At 42.3% G+C, this 22,152-nt stretch overlaps 1 protein-coding gene across 1 annotated transcript; it reads left to right on the top strand.

Annotated features, from left to right (window-relative positions):
* Window positions 1–286: 286 nt before the first annotated feature.
* DCT (dopachrome tautomerase) lies at window positions 287–18,264 on the top strand. Its single transcript, XM_031045195.2, has 8 exons — window positions 287–795; window positions 8,789–9,088; window positions 10,516–10,616; window positions 11,742–11,908; window positions 13,505–13,684; window positions 13,790–13,925; window positions 15,353–15,554; window positions 17,747–18,264. Exons 1-8 carry the CDS (start codon window positions 495–497, stop codon window positions 17,926–17,928), a joined length of 1,569 nt encoding a protein of 522 aa, XP_030901055.2. The 5' UTR covers window positions 287–494; the 3' UTR covers window positions 17,929–18,264.
* Window positions 18,265–22,152: the final 3,888 nt, after the last annotated feature.

The following is a 22,152-nucleotide window of genomic DNA, read 5'->3' as shown; positions in this document are numbered from 1 at the left end:
GGGTTTTGATTAAAAGTTTAAACCTCTTTCCCCAGCCACATCAGTTAAAAAAAGACCATAAATTTCTCAAAGCTTGTGAAAGACTTGGCGAAATGAATCTGAGGCATTCACTCTCCTGACAGGCTGCCAGAGCAGAAATTGCTCTCACGCTGGCTTTTTTTCTGTTCTTTATGTCATGTGCAAAACACGAGGATTTGTACTGTGCTAATCCCTCTAATGAGAGCTTCTCCCAACCTCTATATAAACCCTGCTCAAAGCAGTGGCTGCTGGGCTGGCATCACAGAGCCAAAGCATCCATCTTTTTTTTTTTCATTCAAGACAATTTGAGACCAGGATTAAACAAACACCCAACACCAGCATCCTCAGCAGTGAGAGGGATTATCCCAGTTGGCTGGGGCATGTAGCCACATCAAGGACAAATTGTCCCACGGTGACGATTTCCCTGCTCCACTCACTCAGGTGCAGCAGAGAGGCAGAGCCCGCATCCATTTGTAATGGGTACCCTGAAGTGGCTCTTCTGGGCTGGGCTGGGCTACCTGGGTTGCTGCTGTCTCCCCAGGGTGCAGGCACAGTTCCCCCGTGCCTGCATGACAGTGGATGCCCTTCGCTCAAAGCGCTGCTGCCCAGCCTTGGGGACAGACCCAAGTAACATCTGTGGGTCCCTGCAGGGCCGAGGCTGGTGTCAGGGTGTGCAGACAGACACTCAGCCCTGGAGTGGCCCCTACACCCTTCGAAACGTGGATGATCGGGAACGGTGGCCCCTCAAGTTCTTCAACCAGAGCTGTCGGTGCACAGGTGAGAAGGATGCTGGGGTGAAGGGACTGGGAGGGATGGGTCCTCTAAAGCTCCACTTTGGAGCTTTGGATGCTCCAAAGGCCAGAAACATCCCTGGTGGTGTAAGGCAACAAGAAGACTTCAAATATTATCTGTTTCCTAAAAATACTGTTATGTTCATGATACTATCAGCTCTTTTTCAGAGCAACGGGGTCTAAAAAGTGTTTTCTTTTATGCAAACTTTTGTGTTTTCCTCTTTGCCTCTGGAGTTGTCCCTGTAGCCATCCATCAGCTTTCTTCACAGGATTTTGGATGTTTCAGTGCTGCCTGCAAACCTCTGTCACTACTAATCATAGTGTGGTGGATCACTTCTGATCTAATCATATCTGATCATCATTGATCACAGATATATTCCTTTTGGCATAGAACTTGGCAGCATGATATATCCCTGTGCACTGAAAATGTATAGATGGCTGGCCATGGTTTTTCTCAGGGTTGTTAATTATGTCTGCAGCTCACTCGGTTTGTACAATCAGCAAAGAGGCCATCCATCCTTTTCCTCTCCATCTCCAGCTGCTCCTTCCCACCTATGACTTTGCTTGGGCTTCTGTCTTCATATGCTGGAGGTGGAACAATCACGTATGAGTTCTAGTTGAAGACTAACCTGGCCAAAACGACCAGCTTGTAATAAGACCAGTTCACTAGCAGGAGAGGGGGAATAAGAAGGTAACACCAGGGCAGAATAAGATGACAGGACCCTTCCTCAGCAGCATCCCTCGTTGAAGAAGGGTTAAAATGAGCAGGAACTGCAATCTCAGCCCAGACTGCTTTGCAGGGCTGGAAGGAGATGGTACCAGGGGTCAGGAAAAAGTACATCTCAAACACTGAAGTCACTTGCCAGAGAGATGTCAAATGCAGCTTAGGATTTCTTGTTAGGAACATGAAACTGTATGAATTTTCTAACATGGGAAGAATACTTTGCTTTCCTTTAACCTGATTCTTAGGACTAGCTGAACTGATTTGTCTAAACTTCATCTTGGCTGCCACTGTCGCAAAAGCCCAGATCAATCTGAGAAGGAAGCACTGCAGAAAATTTCTGCCGATGAGGTTAAGTTTTGCAGCAGCACTATTATCAAGTGAAAGCAGAGAGGTAGGGGCAGGTGACTTGCATCAATACATGGTGTTACTGAAGCTCTTCAAAATCATAACAGACTTCAGTGTATAATTGGTTTTTATGTTGTCCTTTGACTAAATTTCAAATGCTTGTGCAGAAGTACTTTTCCAGATGACTTACAAAAATTGGATGTAGGATTTTTTCATTTTAAAGACTTACATAACTCCAAAACTAAAGACAGGTATCGCATGCAGGCATAGGCCATGAGTCAGAAGAGCACTGAAACACATGGTCATACACCAGTCCAAGTGATTAGGGCTTCAAAACCTAGGAGTAAGCCATGTAGACAGACATGGTCTGCATAGGCAGACATTAATTTGCTTGTCCAGGTAAAGGTTAACACTGGTGTTTGATATTTGCATGGTTGAGTCCCAAGTTATGTGACCAGAATATATTGTCCTATCATTCAGCCTTACTTCTGCTGAGCTGTCTGCTCTCCTTGGCTCTTTAAGTCTAGCTTCTGCCACTGTGTTTTTATTTTGTTTGTATACTTCAGTATTTATCTAAATATGCCAGAGATAATGTGGACAGCATCCTTAAGGATGATTTGCAGAAAGGTTTCCTGGGCTCTACCCTTCTTGATGCTGCAAGCAAAGGTATTCCTGGGTGAACACTAAGAAGTTCACAACTGCATGGGGTTTGAAATAGATTTGATGCTTTTACAATGGTGGTGATTGTGTGTCTGTGTCTGTTAGTATTTTGTTGCTCTCTTTTCACTCTGTTTTATACACGGGTTAGCTGCTTGCACATCAGAGTTTTAAATCGTGTGACATGTGGCCTTTATTAGGCATCTAGGGCTATGATGCCTGTGGTCGGTAACATAAATTAAATATCCATATTCAAAGGGACATGGAACAGTGCACATGTCTACTATTAAGGTATCTTACTTTCCAAATGAATGTTATGTGCAAACTGCCTATTTGAAATAGTTCCTGGCTTGTGCAAACTCCAACCCATGCCAAGGCTCCTTCTGGCATTTTAACAGTATAAATGATTGTGTTCCAGTGCCATCTTGGCACTGTTTAATTTATAGTTTAGACATGGTGTAAACGATAAGCAGTGGGAACTCCAGCTGCCATGTAGCTAATTGTATTTGCTTAGACAGTGCCATTTAAATGTGTCATATAGCTGATGGTGGTGTGGTGGGAAACCTGGAGGAGTTGTGAAGATCAGGGGCCAGGATTTTCCAAAAGGGGGATTGTGGAGTTCTTGCAATAAACTAATCTGCTGAAAACTTACTAGCTAAGGATAAAAGGAACCTTGAAAATCTGGCTATTTGTTGCTGTTCACTGAGGAAAAGTGTCTTAATATCACATCCATCCAGATCTGGGTGCTGAATATGTTGTGTGTGGGGGGAAGAATAAAAAAGAATATCCCAAACACAAATAGATATTGAGTAATTTTTGTGGGATCAGATTATTTTTACATTTGCTCTCAAATTAATGTAGATTTTCTAAGGAAAATAAAAAAAAATTTCATTTATAGGCTTTAGCAGATAATATGCATGAGTCTTTCTTTTAGCTGGGGACAAACATAACAGCAAAAGATTAGAACAACACAAAGATTCAGCTTTAATTCCCACTTTTTGTACAAAGCACTGTAATCAAAATGATAATTGTAAGTCTGTGGTCAGGATGCTGCTTATTGAATGTTTCATTCTGTGTTAGTGGCAGCAAAAATATAATCTCTAGAAGAAAGGATGTGGTTATGGCATGAATGTAGCCAGGAGATAGTTCCTAGTTTCAATTTTGAATCCATTGTATGTGTTCTACTATTGATTTGGGTGTACACAGTATTAATTCAATTTATATAAATTCTTGAAGTGCAATGACCTGATGACAGTTCCTTACAGTGTGCAATACTGTGTGAAGGGCAATTTGTTTTTCAATAAGGTGTGTTGAAATAGACCAAATGTTGGATGCAGTGGTCTAACCCTGAACACTGACACTTGTAGGTAGCTACACAACAAATCAGTATTTTGGTGGGATAGTTAAATTCAGTTTAGAAGAATACTGTTTTAGATTTAGGAACTAAGTGCTATTCTGAGTTCTAAAGGAAAAAATTGTACTAATGTGATACAGATCTGCCATAGCATTTTAAAAACTCAGTACAAAAGGTTATTGTGAAAAAGTCACTGCAATCAGTCATGTGTTTGCTAGTACAGATTGTGACAGTGATGTAGTTTGAATTCACTGAGGAGTTAAACATAAATAGTTTTTTTCCTAGCCACGATTTAAGATTGACATGTGGACATGTGATGAACATGACCCTATTTTTTTTTCCATAGAAGTTTTTTGATTAAAAAAATATTTAAATCTTTTCACATTCCTGTGCAATTTATAATCAAGCTGAGGACAGAAAGTTTAAATTCTAATGATTACCTGTAAGCAAATTGCCAGGTAAGCCATGTAGCTGATATGATGGCTCTCCCATTAGGTAAAATGAGTTTTCAAAGTAGTTACAAAATACACTTCATTTACTTCTTGTACGGCAATGTGGTTGCAGGATAATAGTAAATTATAACCATACCTTGATGACCCTGCTAGGTACAGATCTTCCACATTCTATAGCCTAACAGTATGTCCAGATGAAGAGCTAGAAGAGAAGAGCTATTTGTCCTGCATGGTAGCAATCCTGATTCCATGTTTGGGATACTGCAGTATTCTGGTCTTTCAAATCTAGTGTAACTCCTGTTTTAACGGAATGGCTAAAGAAGTCTGAAAATGGTCCTTTCTCCCCATCTGATAAATGGTGTGTATTAAGCTGGTCTTTGTGAATTGAAGAGGCATGGCAGCTGTTCCAATTTCATCTTGGTACAAAAAAACAAGGCAGAAGATGATGAGTGTTGAATGGGTTCCTTTTTACTGAAGAAAAGACACCAAACTGGTGGAGTTATTTATTTGTGTTACACTCAGTGTCTGAAGGCCAATCACATGCTATGACTGCTCAGAGGCAGACAAACCCCTCTGAGGCCAGGCAATCATTGGAATGGAGGAGCAGCTACAGTGGTCTGTGATAGCCAGTGTTAGCACAGACCAGTGATATATATTAACACATACCAAGTATTGTGTCATAAGAAATGTCTTTTTCACAATGTCATGCCCATGTACTGACCCACTAGGGAAAGCTGCGTGGCCATAGTGCCTACAGAAACATCCAGATTCACCCAACTTGACTGGGGAAGAGCACTATTGATACTGATGAGATTAGACACAGAAGAAAGTTCCCAAGGCATGTTATCCCATCCCCAGACAAAAGGGTTAGTGGGAAAGCCACCCCAGATTACTTTTATTATCCAGGGGCAGCACGATGGTAATTCCTGAAAGCAGTGGAAAAAGCAGGGAGCATCAGGATCCCATCTGTGATATGGTTTCCTGTCTCTGTGCCAGAATGATCTCTCACACCATATTCTATAGAAACCACCAGAGGTGAGAATTATCTCTGCTGTTCCTGGCATAGCCCCAGAAAAGGTAGTACACTGAATTGCCTCTTGTTAGTCAATGAAAAAAATAAGTGCTAAGGCATGAATCCTTGCATGTTCCTAAGATCATTATATTGAAAAAAAAGATCTTGAAAGGGTCTCATTGTCTTCCTGAAAATGTCTACTGTGTGTTATATCCTGATAATATGAGATTGCTTTTCCTGCTTTCCTAGAGCTGTATAGTTGGAGTCCACCATCACCATTGTAGCAGAAATTTAAGTTAATTTGTAAGGATCGGGACATAACAATTCACAGTGCTATCATCTGGGAAGTCCACAAGGCAGTAAATAGACTTTCTGAAAGCAGCAATGCATCATTTCCAGACCAGTGGCCTAGTAGAATGCTTGAGAAACAAATGCTGAAAAAGTGGTTTGGGTGAGACATAAAACACCTGGGTCTGGGTATTGCAGTCATTCCTATTCGCAGTGTGGGAAATCCCGGACCTCCATCAGCTTCTCACCATTTTATAATGACAGTCCAGTCATGCATGGAGTCTGCTGAAAGAAAATGACAAAAAGCAACTTTATGTTTCATGAAGTGTTGCTGTTGTGTGCATTTCTGATGAGAGAGTGTTGCTGAATAGATCTGCAGATGATACAAAAATGTTCCACACAATCAGCAGAAATTCTCCTGGAAATTGTCTCCTCCTGTTTGCCAGTGTCTTCTTCACTGCAGTCCTCCTTCTTACTCAGTAAAAGCTGATCTCCCATTGAAAAGTGTCAGTGGGGGAACTGGGTGAAGGACCACTTATCTTACTTCATAGATTAGGTGGTTAAACTGGTTAATTCTGCATCAATTGGATTTAATTAGCACCTGCCCAAGGGAAACAGGTGAGGACTCATTGGTCCACCTGGCTTCAGATCCCATACAAGTGGAGATAAGCTTTTTCCCCATGAAGATAACTCATAACTTCAGGCTTTTGCAAATTCCTATTCATAGCCTCAGTGAGGTGCATAAAATATACCTAAAATATGGGTATTGTCTGATAAAATGAGCATGGGTATCAAGAGCCGGATGAATTTACAGGGCTCTCCTTGAGAAAGGAATAGGCACCATCAGAGCCTCAGCAAGTGAATGGTGATGTCTTGTTCTGTTACCAAGACCAGACAGGAGAAATGTGGTCCTGCCCTAACTTTGGTTCTGTTAGTGCTATGTTTCAGTGTGATGCTTATCCAACACTGTGAGTAAATGGGTCATTTGAACTAATAGAAGTGTCACCACCAGTCTTAAAAAAGGTGCTGACAGATCTTTTCATAGTTAATTTCTGCTTTACCCCCTTCTCTTAAAAAGGATTGAATTGTACCTTCTGTCATGAGGGGAAAACAGCTGCTTTCCAGAAGTCCATGGTCCATGTACTGAAACTTGCACAATACACATATCATAATTGAAGCAGTGTTTCAAGATATTCCTGACATTTGTCATCTGGTCAGTCCAGGCTGGAGTATGTGATGGGCCCTAATGGCTAGGCTGAGTTGTCAAGAATGAGCAAGTATGCAGATAGTGGAATACACCAAATTCACAGCAGCAATTGTGCTCTTCTGTTGGGATTCTCAGAATACTGTGATAAAATCAACTTTCCATGTTCCCTACCTTAATCTCTGCCCTCATCAGAGTAACGTACGCTATCTTATTTCTTTCGCAAAACTATGAGGTGCTTGCTTTTTCTGGCATGTCTTCATCCCCCCAAACAAATGCAGGCCCCTGGCTTTGTGTGCCTTCTGTTCTAACTGAAATATGGCACCTAAGCCCAGCTGCTCCTACCCATAACAGGACAAAATATAAGCCACACACCTGGAAGCTGTCCCCCTGGAATGTCACTGGGCTATGCACAGTACAAAACCTAGTTGAAGTCTTCACCTCTGTGATCTCTAACCTTAGCTCTGGTCCTAAGCTTCATGATAGCATGTAAACCTATAGTTCTCATAGCTTCTGAAGTAAGCATAAGGTCTCTGAACCTACAGTGAAAAGGGCCCATATCCTCTTGGTAGGTCTCACAAGAACGTGTCACAAATGTTCAGAACTCAGAAGCCCTTATCATAGAACTAGCCATAAGCTACACAGCCTTCTTGGTAACAGCCCTTGTAGCCTGGGGGTCTTTGAATCTGGTAACAAGCCCTGCAGGCTATGACAATCTGAAATCTTACTTTAGTGTTAAGTGTTGCTCTGCTCATAGACTCAACCCTACAGCTCAGGGACATCTGCCTATTGAGGAACACTTTGTAGGCCACTTCCTCATCTCTGTGTTAGCCCAAAGCCTGTCCTGGTCTATCACTGTCAATATGCATGGGGGAGCAGTTAGATTTTGTAGTGTTTTGGAAGATGATTGTCATGGTTGTTGTGGAGTGAGTATGTACATGGGGTTGGAGGGAGGCTGGGATTAGGGGATCTCAGTGTAGATTTTGGAGAATTGGGTGGAGGTCTCAGGGGAACCTTGGCTGCCCTTCTGCTCCCTCCTTCTTCTGCCAGCAATGCCCACTGTCCTACACCAGTGCTATGCCAGCAGCCTGCCCGTGTGCAGCAGGAGGCAGATGTCTGCTGCAGGAGCAGTTGGTTGGTTGTTCCCCATCTCCCCTGACAGGCAAAGGCAAAGGCAGCGGCAGAAGGGCCTTTCTGCTGGTGCTGGCAGTCTGCTTTTGTGGGTGAGAGGCCATGCTTGAAGAAAGCTCTGCTTTCCTGAGCTCTTCCAGGGTCTGAGCTAATAGCCTAGAGTGGACCCAATTACTTGCCTTAGGAATGATGCCGGTGGGGAATGATGTTACTGCAGTGTTTCTCAGGCTTTTACTGCAACACCATTTAATAATGCTTAAAGCATGACCTGCAGCACCCCTGGTGCTCATCCTGGATCGTATCAGGTCTCAGATACACTCTTAGCAGGCATTAGTTTTTCCAAAGTTTTGTTTTTAAGAGAGCTGTTTTGTTTGGGGATTTTTTTTTTTTTCTGAGCTAAGGATCCCTGTGAACTGACCCTTTTTTGGCTTTGATCCTGGAAGCCTGGGAGTACTTGAGAGCTAGTCAAGCAAAGCACTACTTAACCTGAAGTGCTCAGCTCTCTGTTCACTGAGACTCCTCTCATGCCTGAGGGCTTCATGGAGCTCTGAGCATCTTGGAGCATCAAGCCCATTACCCAGTGCTTCACCTCCCCGACTGGCTCAGTGTGATTTTTGGCTCTGCTGTGTCTCTGGGAAACAAGCCATCCTTCTGGTTAGGCAACTGGCAAAGCTGCCAGTGTGCTCAGCTGCTGTTCCTTCCAGGAACTGGCATCTCTGGCAGAAAAGAGTGCTAATTCATAATTTTTCTGCATTCACTGTTAGTTTTCCCTGATTCACAATGTCATGACTTCTCTCTCCCTCCTGATTTAGAAAACTTTGCTGGCTATAACTGTGGTGACTGCAAGTTTGGCTGGACCGGCCCCGAATGCAACATGAAGAAGCCAGCAGTTGTCAGGAAGGATGTCCACTCTCTGACGCCAGAGGAGAGAGATCAGTTCTTTAATGCTCTAGACCGTGCAAAGAGAACCATTCACCCAGACTATGTAATTGCAACTCAGCACTGGAGAAGTCTGCTTGGTCCCACGGGAGAGGAACCACAAATTGCCAACTGTAGTATTTATAACTACTTTGTTTGGCTTCATTACTACTCAGTCAGAGACACACTATTAGGTTAGTGCTTTTCTTATCCAATGGGCTCTGCAGGTAAAGGGAAGGGTGAAAAGTATCATTGCTGAACAAAGGTAAGTATGGTTACCACAGCTGTACTACTTCATTGAACAGTGAGTCCCAGGAGGGGCAGATCTGAGGAGTGAAACAGTTGATGATGAGAAGCTGGTGGTCATCCACAGTTCAGGGAGGTGCGCTTCAGACCTGCTGTGTTCTGGTCTCCCCACCCCATGGCTGCTGGAGTACACCAGCCGCACTCCTGGTGCATCTTCTATCTGACAGAGAAGTGGTTCACAGGCTCCATTGCTGGGTGAACTGAAGTGTGGTCAGACAGTGACTGACTTCAAAAAGGCATTCCTACTCCACAGGACAAGGTAAATGCAGGAGCAGCAGGAAAGGGCTCTGCAGTGAAGGCAGAGAACATGCAGACATGTTTGGAACCAGAGTACTACTGCTTTCTGTAGCCATCAGTGAGTGTCTAAGGATGGAATTTACCTGACTAACCACAGCCAACTTTTAAAACCAAACCAGGTCAAAGGTCTGGGTATTTAACACTATGATTTCTCCCAGATCTGAATTCCAATCCTCATAGCTCTTCTAGACAGAAGTACCTATGCTAAGCCCATTTTGCAAAGACCAGCTCTCACTGGAGACAGCACCAGTATGACTTTTCTACCTGCCAGTCCTATGTGCAAGCTAAACAGCCCGTATCTACCTCCTTGCTAGAGGGTATCTGCTACTCTGCAGTGAGTTTTCTTCAGTGTGTCCTTCTGACACTGTTCTATTTTGCCGGGTTGAAAGAAGCAGTCTCTAGCCTAGCAAGAGCAAAGGTGCTTCAGGGACAGTACAGAAATATGGGAAGGGAAAGAGGAAACTTCTAGTGCTGCTGCAATGATAAATAAATCCATAAGTGGTTTGAAGCCTCTGGCCTTTGAGTGTCTTAATTCTCATGTGTAATAACAAGAACACAATATAAAGAAATAACAAGCACAATTTAAAGAAAACTGGCAAAGAACATTGAATTACTGTTGGCAGGTTATGGAAAATGCTGAGGTTCTCGATTGATACGTTGTGTAGGTCCTGCAGCTGATCAAGAGAATGAGATAATGCAGTACATATTAGCAAGGAGCTAAGATTTCAGACAATAAAAATGTTTCTTAAAAACAAAATCCACTAAAGTGATAACAAATCTTCACAATGTCCAACTTTAAGGGGAATGTGAAGTTTTGAGAAGCACTGAAGTGAATAACCACAGAGGAGTTTGTTTCCCTTGTCCCAGGTATGTGTTGTAACTTGTGATGTGCACCCTCTGTCCAAAGGTGCAGAGCTGCAGTTTCTGTTTAACTCCACTCCAGGCAATAGGAGAATGTGCTGTCTTTCTCTCAAGACTCATTTGGTGTCTAAGTGCTTGTTTTATCTTCCCTTTGTAGGACCTGGACACCCATTCACAGGTATCGATTTCTCCCACCAAGGACCTGCGTTTGTTACTTGGCATAGGTACCATTTGCTGTTGCTGGAGAGAGACCTGCAGGTTAGCTGAACAGTATTCCTGTTTCTCATGCAGATTCTATCTTTTACTATGTGTCTTTGTTGAGCCAGTCAAGGGTAACCTATTTCCTAGGATAGCTTCTTACACAAATACTCCCAGGAGTGTTTGCTCACTGATCCTTTTTTGTTTAAAGTGAAATTAGTGCTTTCCAGGTGCTGATCAGTTTCTCACTGTGAACAATGATGTGGAGGTTATCATGGAGATTTTTTTTTCATCTCCACAACAGAGGACAGAAACTGTGAATTAACATTATTTTTTAACAAAATCAAAGCAACACATACACGTAAACCATGGTAACAGGTATTGTCTGGTGATGCTGAAGATACCAACCTAATGAAAGCAACTCTAAATATTATACAAATCTAAATATCTAGAAAATCTAAATATCAACCTCTTTAAATGTGCCAATGTATACATTTAATGCATATATATATTTAACAATACATTTTTAAAAGAAATATATGTTAATATGGTTGACAGTCAGTTGCCAAAGCGCTGACTCGTTTCCATTTGCATTACTTCTACATTGGCAATGTTACTGTATTTCAGCCTTGCAGTTCTCTAATGAAAATGGCTGATATCAAAATATCTTCATGATCTTGCTTGTGTGAAACTGTAGCTAACAAGCAAGCACAAGCAAATGCACTGTTTTCCTCTATTAATACAAATTCAGATTCTTCCCTAGGGCTAGGCTTTCTGGAGTGAAAGCAAACCACAGGAGGAGTGAAAGCAAACCACAGGCACAATCTCACCCATTACCCACTTACATCACTCAGAAAGACTCTTAGTTGCTTGCGGCTCAGTTCAGGCTGTTCCTGCTCTCCTGCGTGGTCTCTGAGTTGGCAGAAAGCCTAACATGGCCAAAAGAAGTGCAGTCCAATAGCAGACAAACTAGTGACAATGTATTTGCTATGACTGACTTAATGCCTCACTCTCTTGAAAGGAGTTGAAGAAACACTGTGAAATGCATGTAGCTGAAATGCAGAACAAAAAGCAGAATATCCAGTGAAATATGCAATGAATACCAACAAAAAAATCTTGCAGGAGTCCCTTTCTTCCTCTTTCCTTTGAAGGTGATTCTCTCTAACATGTTTCTGTCCGTTGCAGCGACTGATAGGCAACGAATCCTTTGCACTGCCCTACTGGAACTTTGCCACGGGTAGAAACGAGTGTGACATCTGCACGGATCAGCTCTTTGGAGCACCGCGGCCAGATGACCTGGGGCTGATCAGCCTGAACTCCAGGTTCTCCCAGTGGCAAATAGTTTGTAACAGGTATGAGAATATCCAAGGCAAGCTTGCATACTCACCAGATGTTGCTTTAATTTAGTACTGACAGCATGGTCTCCCCTCTCAGTGGGTGAGAGGCAGGAAAAAAGCCAAGTCATCTTTTTAAAAACTGGGAATCAGGGTCACTGTGTGTGTAAATGATGCTGTGTAAATTCTCTCCCTGGTATTATGGAAGTATATTTTTTAAAGATGACTCTTTTGATACAGGATTTTGGTCGGTTCAGCCAATTTGAGGATGCCAAAAGTCTGCAGAGTTTGCACATTGGCAAGTAATCTTTCTAAAGAAGAAATGCCTGCATGTTGGTCCTCTCTAACCCAACTGACTCTGGCAGCAGAAACAGAAAACTGTTTTGGCATGTAGGAAGCTAGACATAGTCTGAAAAATCTGTTCCGTTGTATTGGGTGAGACCTTAACTCTGAAATACTTAGTGTGATTTGGGGACTGACTTCAAAGTGCCTGAGATTTCAAATGTAAAACAACACAGAGACAACCAGGAGCTTGCTGCCAGCTCTCTCTAGACATACACTGATCTGGGTGGGAGTAGGGCTTGGACAGGTTATTCACATGCAGGACTGTGGTGCTTATGACATACGATGCTGCCTGTTACAATACCCATAAAGCATTCTCCTTTCAGAGCAGGAGTAGCATGCAGTCAGTCAGATGGAGCTACCAGGAGCTCAGGGCTTTTCAAAAGAGTCTCTTTCTCTGGGTACCTAAAGAGCTACTTGAAATTCTAGCTTTAGGCAATACTTGGCTTTAAATCTCACCCCTACTTTTTCTCTAAGATAAATAGGGCTTTGTTTTTTGTGAAAACTGAAGTGAGTAAACTTTTGCCTTGCCAAGGTCAAACAGAGAAGAGGTTTTGTTTACTTCGGGAGTTTCAGAAAATGCGGTTTCATCTCATCCTGAATAGCACAGGCTTTTTTTCACCAGTTCTCCTCCTTCTTTCCTCTTTCTCTCCCTGATATAAAGGACTTGCTTACCATTAGCTACTGGGCAACCCTTGCAAAAGCAGGATGTCCTTCAGACCCTGAAAAAAAGGATGGAAAGTATTGCAGTTGCTTTTCTTCTAGAGGAGATGAGGGATAGAAAATGAAATCCCGTTTTCTGTTATTCTTTGCATTTTCCCAGCCCACCCTGCAGTAGGACTTCCCTCTTTTTTTGAGTTAAAAAACTAGTCTTTACTGGGGACTGAAAGTTTGTCAGTTCAGAATTCAAAAGAATATTTTATGTTGTCTGGCAAAAACTGTTCTTCCAAAGCCCTTGGGAGAGAAGGTGTGAAGGGAGTTGTGCTTGCTTTTCTGAAGCATCCTCTCTCTTGGACAATGAACCTGGTAACTCTTGTCCAAATGACTGATGATCCACAGAGGATGCAGAGCCACAGAAAACTATGGCAGAGTGACAGTTTGGCAATTAATTTATCTCCCAGGACACAGGAGGGTAAACTGAGGTGTCCCAGGAGGTGTCAGTCCCTGACCGCTGCTCTCTCACATGTATAGCCAAAGCCTTGTTCATATTAGAGGTCTAAAAGCCAACAAGTCCTCACCTTATTCTGACTTGTGTTTCTGTTTCACACTCAGCTTGGATGACTACAACCGCCTGGTCACGCTGTGCAATGGGAGTGACGAAGGGCAGCTGCGGCGAAGTCCCCCTGGGAGCTCCAGCAAGCAGCTACCCACTGCAGAGGATGTCAGGAGGTGCCTTTCCCTGCAGGAGTTTGACAGCCCCCCCTTTTTCCGCAATTCCAGTTTCAGTTTCAGGTTTGTTCTTTGGCTTTTCCAGAGCTGGGTGGGTCACAGGTTTTCTTTATGTGAGCATCTCTCGGCAAAATATGGTTACTGGATGCTGCTTTTACCCATCCACAGGAATGCGCTAGAGGGCTTCGATAAACCAAGTGGAGCCCTTAACTCACCAGTGCTGAGCCTTCATAATTTGGTTCACTCTTTCCTGAATGGGACCAGTGTTCTCCCTCATGCAGCTGCCAACGATCCCATCTTTGTGGTATGTCTTTTTTCCCCAGTGTGAGTGGCAGTGGCTGTGGCTGGAAGGCACCTATCTCACCAGAGATTTGCAGAGCAGAAGTAAAGGGAATGCCAAAACATAAGTCTTTTAAGTAGAAAATGAAAAATCTTGTATGTTTTCTTGAACACTGCTACCCCTGCACAATGGTCAAACAAGGAGGGAAGAAATCTCAGGATGATTTGCAAAATATAAAATAAGTTTCTAGGGAGAAAAGCTGCTATTCCAAGTCATGTTGTCCTCAATCCTTTTATCAGGTGATATCTAAATTTAATGGCTTATACCAGACAATTTTACAACAACAAGGTAAACTGAAAGTGGGGCTAGTTAGTTTAGAGCAGTAGACTGAGCAGTTTGTTCCTTTGTTTCAAATTTCACAGGCTAAAAAGAAGCACATATGATTTCAGGGTCTCTTGGGAAATAGAAATAATGTGGTTTCACTGGTGCTCTGGTACAGTGCTGTACTGCAATGAACAGCACAAATACCACTGTGTGAATAAATTGCCAACAGTTGACTCTGCTTGCACATCTTTGTCTTCTAATAAATTTACGCCAGCTGATTTTCCTCTTTGTTAGATTAAATCACAGTGATTACATAGATATATTCTAATGCAATGAACTTTTTCTTACCTTTATTTTAAGTTTTCAATCTTTTATTGGAGAAATTAGTCCAAATACTTATATATTGTTCTTCAGCTTATTTCCTTAATAATTCTTGAATTCCTACATTAATTTCTTTCTTACACAATAAAATCTTCATTTCACAATGCTCTAATATTATGTGAAAACTTATTTTTTATAGGATGTTTTCTAAGTTTTTTTCCAGGGTTGTAATAAAAAAACCATGAGTGCCTCATAAATTAATTTTAATTGCCCCAGACATCTGTTACAGTTGTCAGAAACAACTTCCCTGTATTTTAGTGCTTTATAGACTTATAAACTCACTAGAAAGACCTGATCTAATTCACGGGTACCTGGAGCTGTGGAGCTGGTGGCACGCTTTAAAATGAACATGAAGGAATCAGATTTCATGCAATTTTCCATATCTGCTCAGAGACAAAAGAAATTAAAATATGTCTGAGAGATATATTCACCTGAATGAGGTCAGAGGGCCCTCACCAGAGAGGATGGCCTGCTTATGCAGTAGCCAGGTGATATTAAGCCATCTGGAAGAAGAGCTTATCATGAAAAAGCAGCAATAGGATGTATACAGCCAAATGTCCAATGTAGAGCAATTTACTCGATTCTCATGAGCTTTCCTGGTTTCTCGTTCTGTAAAACCCACCTAAATTAGATTGCCCTCTTCTCTCTCTTTCAAAAGCTGCTACCACATTAGGTGAGAGTGTTTTAAATGCTGCCATGTTCTGAAAGAGCTTAATGAATGTGCTTGCCCACTACTGGCTTTGCAGGTTCTTCACTCCTTTACTGATGCCATCTTTGATGAGTGGATGAAACGGTTTAAACCCCCTGGCAGCACCTGGCCTGAGCAGCTGGCCCCCATCGGTCACAACAGACTCTACAACATGGTCCCTTTTTTCCCTCCTGTGACCAACAATGAGCTCTTCCAAACCGCGGAGCAGCTTGGCTACACCTATGCCATTGACCTGCCAGGTATGTGTTGCAGAGGTGTGCAGGCTGTTCCAAGTGATGAGATAGCTCATGTTTTCAATGACACAGGCATATGGAAAATAAGGCACCTTTCAGAAAATTCATGGGTCTGTTCACATGGTTGCTTGCAAGCATACACAGGTAGCTACAATTCACTGTGTAAGCTGTGGAAATTACAAATCTGCATGTACTTAGTTTACTCTGCTGCAAAATGCATCAACTTGAGCTGCTCCACTCCTGACAATAATGCCTCTTTGGAGCTGAAGGAGCCTTTGATTTTGGCTCCCATTGCCAGCACTGTTTATACCTGTTACAGGGTCCTTTAACCTGTCAGAGGTCAGGCACTCTGCCAGGGACCTTGTCTGGCTAAAGCCAGTCATTTTAGAAAATATGTGTTTTGAACAGGGCCCTGAATAATAATGTGCTGAAAGTCTTATTAGAGATGAACTCTGTTAATCTTTGGATACCCTGGGGAGATGTACCTGGGTGTTTTATGTTATAAACCCCTAATCTTAAAGCTTTTCCATGTCCGTAAGTGTGATGTGCCTTAGGGTTTGTCTGTTCGTTTGAAATTACCTTTGACACAAATCAGCTAAATACAAAAAACAAGAAAGCAAAGTATTTATGTATAAAATCCAAATTTTGCAACACAAATTGTGGTTACTTGTGCCTAATCAGGCACAAGCGTAACAGATGCATGAAAATTATGCTTCAGCTGCTTTGCCAAAGATTAAATCAGAATAGTTACTTTCTTCACCTCTGTATTCCTTTGGGAGGCAGTAGGTGCTTATCTAACCTATGTGGCCAGGAATTTCTTCTAAATGCCTACCATATATCTGTGGTTTTAATCTGGGGAGACTGTTTAAAGGTCTATAGACTGCGAAAGATTGAAAACCTTGTCCTCAGGCTGCATTCATGCAGGGGAGCCCTGACTTAGGGAGGTTTGCTAGCTTCTTCTGCAGTGCTTTTCTCAGAAAATTCCCAGAATTTTCCCTAAAAATTTAAACTTCCCATTTTATGAAATTTAAGTTTTCTTCCCTTTGGAATACTGTCCCACCTCCTGCTTTGGAAATGCTACTCCCTCTTGGGCATGAGGTATGCAGAAGGGAACAAATACATGTGTGATTCTGCTTTTCTACTCCCACCTAAACAGTTAGCTCTCTGTGAAGGTGCACATCTATCCCTGTCTGCATGGTCTGTGTTCAGGCAGTTTTCACATCCAAGCTTTTCCCTTTTATCTAGATATATGGGTTGCTAATTCTACTTCATGTAACCACATTAGAAATCAATATACACTGCTGGCTTTCACTTGAAAGATGGTAAAGTGGTAAACAATTGATTTTGGGACCTTATTGAACCGGGCATGATTGCCTTGGCTCTTGTTGACAGAGACTGCAGATTGGGGTACACAACTTTTAGCTTTTACACATCAGTGTGACATCTCCCTGAGCCTTGTCTCCTTAGACCTGCATGTCTTACTAACTTCCGAATACCCCAAGTCCTTTTGGGAGTCTTTTTGTGACTATTTAGGCAAATGTAATTACTGCCATTTCATGATATGTATCATTTTTCAGAACAGGAGAGCAGGCAATTTTTGCTTCTGAAAGCATAAAAGAAAACTCAAAATTCAGCCACGTGGAGCAGTGTTATTTTAGGAATGGACAATATTATCTTAGAAGACAGTGGTTCCTCAGAAGTGGTTCAAATCAGACAATAAAATCTGGAGTTGGTCTGCAGAATGTTGCTAAGTAGTGCTTTCAGTTAAAAGTTTGACAGTAGGCTGCTTTGTGGTCTTAGGAAATTTGAGGGTTTTCTGTTGACTAAAATAGTTTGGAAACAGCTAGCTGAAATGTCATTATAGAAAAAATTGCTTAAATCATTCATAGCTTTGGACAAATTAGATAAAAGAATGGTCTTTTGGTCTTGTCACTGTTAATCTTTCCCCTTCTCAAGACTTTAATTATTGTGAGAGGCTGAAATTTAAATTCACCTGTAGACTTCTCTGGCAGGAAACATCTCTGGCTCTGTTATGTGTGTTAGTTACATGGTGCATTATCAGCTTCCCCTGTGGTCAGTGGGTCACTAAGCCACACAAGCAACCATAATTACCAGGCTGTGGGACATGGTTTTTCTTCCATGTGATTTGAAAAATGAAATTATGGGCTGTCCTCACTTCAGACTTTTCATATTTCCAGGTTCTCTTGAAGAAACTAAAGTGTGGGCTGTCATGGCTGGATCCACAATTGGAGGAGCACTTATAGCTCTGGCTATGCTTGTTGTGCTGCTTGTACTTTTCCAGCACCGAAGGCAGAGAAGAGGTTTTGAACCACTGATGAATGTGAGCTTCAGCCCCAGAAAGTACATGGAAGAGGCCTAGAGCCCTTGCTTGGTTTCTCTGCTTATTCTTGTAGAAACTGACCTTGATTGCCTCATTGAGAGTTTATCACATACTCCTTTGGCAGCTGACTACATTGTTCTCATTCAGGTTTTCCTGTTATCTTGTGAACTGTAATATATGAAGTGTCTGGGTGAAAGGCACAAGACAGGACAGACTTTTCTCATTACCATGTTATCTGGAGTGTGTGACACTTGTAAGTCATCCTCTATAGATTTAGATCAAGACAGATAAGAATACAAATAGAAGAAAACCAACTTGAATAACCAAGATAGTTTTTCACCTCAATGTGTTTTGATTTCATTCAACAGCTCTAAGATGTGCTTAAAAATATTAATTCTACATATATATTTGAATAACATATTATTTTACAGTTATCAATAAATATTCTGAATAATATAGTCTTTTTTTAAGGTTCAGAATGTTTCATGCTGTTTGACAAAATACAATAGGAACCCCCGGCCACAGTTCATTTCAGAAACATGATCAATTCTGTGTGTTATCCCCGATCAGGTTGAGGTTAGACATAGACAAACCTCCAATATTCCTAAAATTTTAGAGCAGAAGTTCTCTGTCAGCTAGGTATACACTTGTGTTTTACCCCTAATGTTATGGACCTCTGACAGAGTTGAAAATGTTGCTCATCCTTCTCTATTTTGGCTCTGCTGCACTATTCATTAATCTAGACTTAAATTTCCCAACTCCAGAACCCAGAACTCAAGGTAAAAAGACTGAGATAGCTCACATTACCCAGTCTGCAGGTGAGGAATCAGGCTTGGCTATGGCACTCTCTAGACCCCATCATAAACATTCTTTTATACATTCCCTGTATATTCCTTTATTTAGCCATAGATTAGGACCACATTTAGGTAGCTTTCCTGTGTTATCTTGAGACAGGGTTTTTACACAGCAAATGAAGTCCTGAAGAGATTGTGTCAGCTTTGGTGCTTCATATGTTACATTAAAGCAGTCTCAGATCTTGCATTTTGTTAGGTCCTGAGTCTTATAAAAACTCTGTTTCTGTAGCCTTCAATAAAAAATTCCAATTAGTCATAATTTTGTGATATTTTTTTCTAGGCTAGTTCAATACTAGTGGTGTGGACTAGAAAGAAGATCTCAGTAGGTCTTCATTTAGCTTTGGACATGTGTAACTCACAAAACTTACCTCTAAAATGCAGACTTTTTGGGGCAAAGAAAAGTTATGATTTGCTCACCACGTGCTCAGATCGCCCTTGCTCCATCAGGTGGACAATGATCTGCTGCCATTTCTGCTATTTTTGTGGTGCCCTCTGGGGGTCGCAGCGAACTTGTTTGTGGCTCATACCCAAGATGTCAATGGTTAGGACACTTTCTGTATAGCTGGTCAGCCCAGTACCCTAGCTCTCAATCCAGGCTGCCATTTGGGTGGTTTTGCCATGTAGGGACCGGTGTTACATGGTGCTAAGGACATCAGATGAGGTCTCCAGGGACCTGGCTTGGGCATGTGTCATATTGGTTAGACCATGATCAATTTCAGTTTGTAGCTAGGTCTGAGGTTCTCCACATGCCTTTCTCAAGGAGATGTCAGCCACCTTCCAGCACTAAAAGACTATGGAGAATCATAGGATGGTTTGGATTGGAAAGGACCTTTGAAGGTCATATAGTCCAACTGCCCTGCAATGAGCAGGGACACTTTCCACTAGATCAGGTTGCTCAGAGCCCCATCCAGTCTGACCTTGAATGTTTCCAGGGATGGGGCATCCACCACCTCTTTGGCCAACTTGTGCCAGTGTTTCACCACCCACATTGTGGAAAAAAATCTTGCCTGTATCTAGCATGAATCTCCTCTCTTTCAGTTTACAACCATTACCCCTTGTCCTATCGCAACAGGCCCTGATAAAAAGTTTGTCCCCATCTTTCTTATAAGCCCTCTTTGAGCATGGAAAAGCCACAAAAGACACCTTTCTCCAGTCAGAACAAGTCAAAACATGCACCAGTTAATGCTAAATACTGATTTAGAGAGATGCCGTTGGACACACATTGACACCTTTTTGGCCTTCAAGTGGTATGAACACCAAAGTTTAGGAGACAGGATAGGCTGCTGTTTCCAAGGGGTGAGTGAGAGTCTCCCCTGGGGTCACAGGGTCTCAGACTAGCTGCACCACCTTGGAGTCAAAAATGTTTGATTAGTAAGCTGCCCTGGATATGGGCAAGTGACAGTGGCAGTGGGGTAGAGAAAGGAATTAAAAGAAGTGTAGAATAGCAGATAACTTATTAGAACAGATTTTGCCTAACAAAGGAGAGTTGCTCTGCTCTTGCTTGTAAATTAAGTGGAAAGCTATTTTCATTTCCAGAAAAAAAAAACCCTAAACACTGGGGACACTAGACTGATAATATGCACATAAAAGATATCGGGGTCAGAGATCCATGCATTACTCTTTCCACTCGCTGGCCCTTACTTTAATAATTAGGGCTTTAAAAATGTGACTGAGTTTAGGAGTTGCTTGTGAAGACCTGGCAGAAGCAAGCTGTATAGAGAGCACAGCCTGCCCTCTCGTGGCTTAGTGGAAAATTACCTGGTGACACCAGAGAGCTGTTTTTCTCACGTTTTAAGGACAGTCTGGGTCTAGCAACCGAGGACAGTCGTGTCCTTGGTAAAACGGGGAAGCTAGGTAATCTCTACATGAAATGCTTAAAAAGAAAGGAAGTGGAGCACACGCACATTAAAAAACGGATGGAGGAAATCCTGCAGCAAGTAAAGGTTGGTTTTACATGTAGAACATGTGAATATTCCTTTCATCCAAACCCACAGAAAAGGGACTTTTCTTTTTGTTGCTGGTTTATGCAGGTGTTAGTTAATACCTGCCATTTCATGTTGCATAAATTGTACTGAAGCTGCTGCTGGGATGTGAGGAAGTGGGATGAAGAGGAACTCTCAAAGGCTTCCATAGACTCCTGAGATGAGGAAAACTGCTGAAAACACATCATACCACATCTCCACGGAGCCCAGCACTCTCAGGGTTTTTGCTCCTACAAATTAGTGCAAAGCCTGACCTCAGCTGGTGCCCATGGACCTTCTCTGCCCATCACTTTTTCCTCTCAAATTCATAACTGAGCAGTCATTCAGCCTGGCGCAGGGAGAAAGGGTGAGGGACCAACACATCCATCTTTGTGGTCGCTTTTTACTCTAGACACTTTGCTGTCCGATGGGAAATGCTCTCCTGAAGGAATGCAAGCTGAGATGGGTGGGTTCATCACTACCCCACTGCACTCCCACCCTTAAAATAATTCTTGCTGAATCCCTGTTTTCTTCTGACAAAAAGCTCTGAATCACAAAGGAACGTGTAACACAGCTGCAAATAAGATGCTTAAGCTCTGGAGAGGTAGAAGTGCCCCAAACCATCTTTTTGTCAGCCTTTTTGTTAGCTAGACCCATGCAGCTTCCAGCTCTGCATGTAGGGCTTTTGTGTGGATTATCTTTCTAAGGAGTTTAATTCTCTCTAGTCACTAGTTAATTGCTCTCTCAATTGGCTGTACTGGAGCTGTGGGCAGCTAATGCCTCTTTCTGAGTCTCCCAGTGGGTCAGGTGCCTAATTTTTTGGTTCTGTAGTAAGCTGGTGGCAGCCACATCATCTCTGTCAGTCATGGCCTGAGACTTTGTGCAAATGATTATCATGACAATATTTTGAAGGAACTAGTGAGAACCTGGTTTCAAAACTGAATTAAATCTCATTGCTGGCTGTTTAGATAATTGCTTGAAAAGGAATCTGTTACCATTCTGCCCCTGGTTTAGGAAAGTAGCAGTGTAAAGCAACCACATCTTATGGCTATTATTGTAAAATTGGAAATAGCAAAACCAGTACTGACTTCCTGTTCTGGGTTAGCAGTAGTAATCATTTTTTCTCCTTCGTAGTAGCTGGTGCAGTGCTGTGGTTTTGACTTTCAGTCTGGGAACAGCACTGATAATCCTGGTGTTTTTCAGTTGTTACTAAGTCATGTTTACTCTGACCAAGGACTTTCTGAGACTCATGCTCTGCCAGGGAGGAGTGGAAGCTGGGAGGAAGCAGAGACAGGACACCTGACCCAAACTAGCCAAAGGGGTATTCCATACCACAGCATGTCATGCCTAGGATGTAGGACCGGTGGCAGTTACCCAGAAGGGCTAGGTCACTGCTCGGGTTGGGCTGGGCATCGGTTGGCAGGTAGTGAGCAATTGTATTCTCTTCC

The sequence above is a fragment of the Melopsittacus undulatus genome, chromosome 2 (genome assembly GCF_012275295.1).
Source record: "Melopsittacus undulatus isolate bMelUnd1 chromosome 2, bMelUnd1.mat.Z, whole genome shotgun sequence".
NCBI classification, from domain to species: Eukaryota; Metazoa; Chordata; class Aves; order Psittaciformes; family Psittaculidae; genus Melopsittacus; species Melopsittacus undulatus.
This window is presented reverse-complemented; position numbering and strand designations above follow the sequence as displayed.

Coding starts and splice junctions, on each gene's coding strand:
- DCT (XM_031045195.2), top strand. CDS start 495: ATGGGTACCCTGAAGTGGCTCTTCTGGGCTGGGCTGGGCTACCTGGGT. Junction 796..8,788: donor CCAGAGCTGTCGGTGCACAG/GTGAGAAGGATG, acceptor CTCCTGATTTAG/AAAACTTTGCTGGCTATAAC. Junction 13,685..13,789: donor AATTCCAGTTTCAGTTTCAG/GTTTGTTCTTTG, acceptor ACCCATCCACAG/GAATGCGCTAGAGGGCTTCG.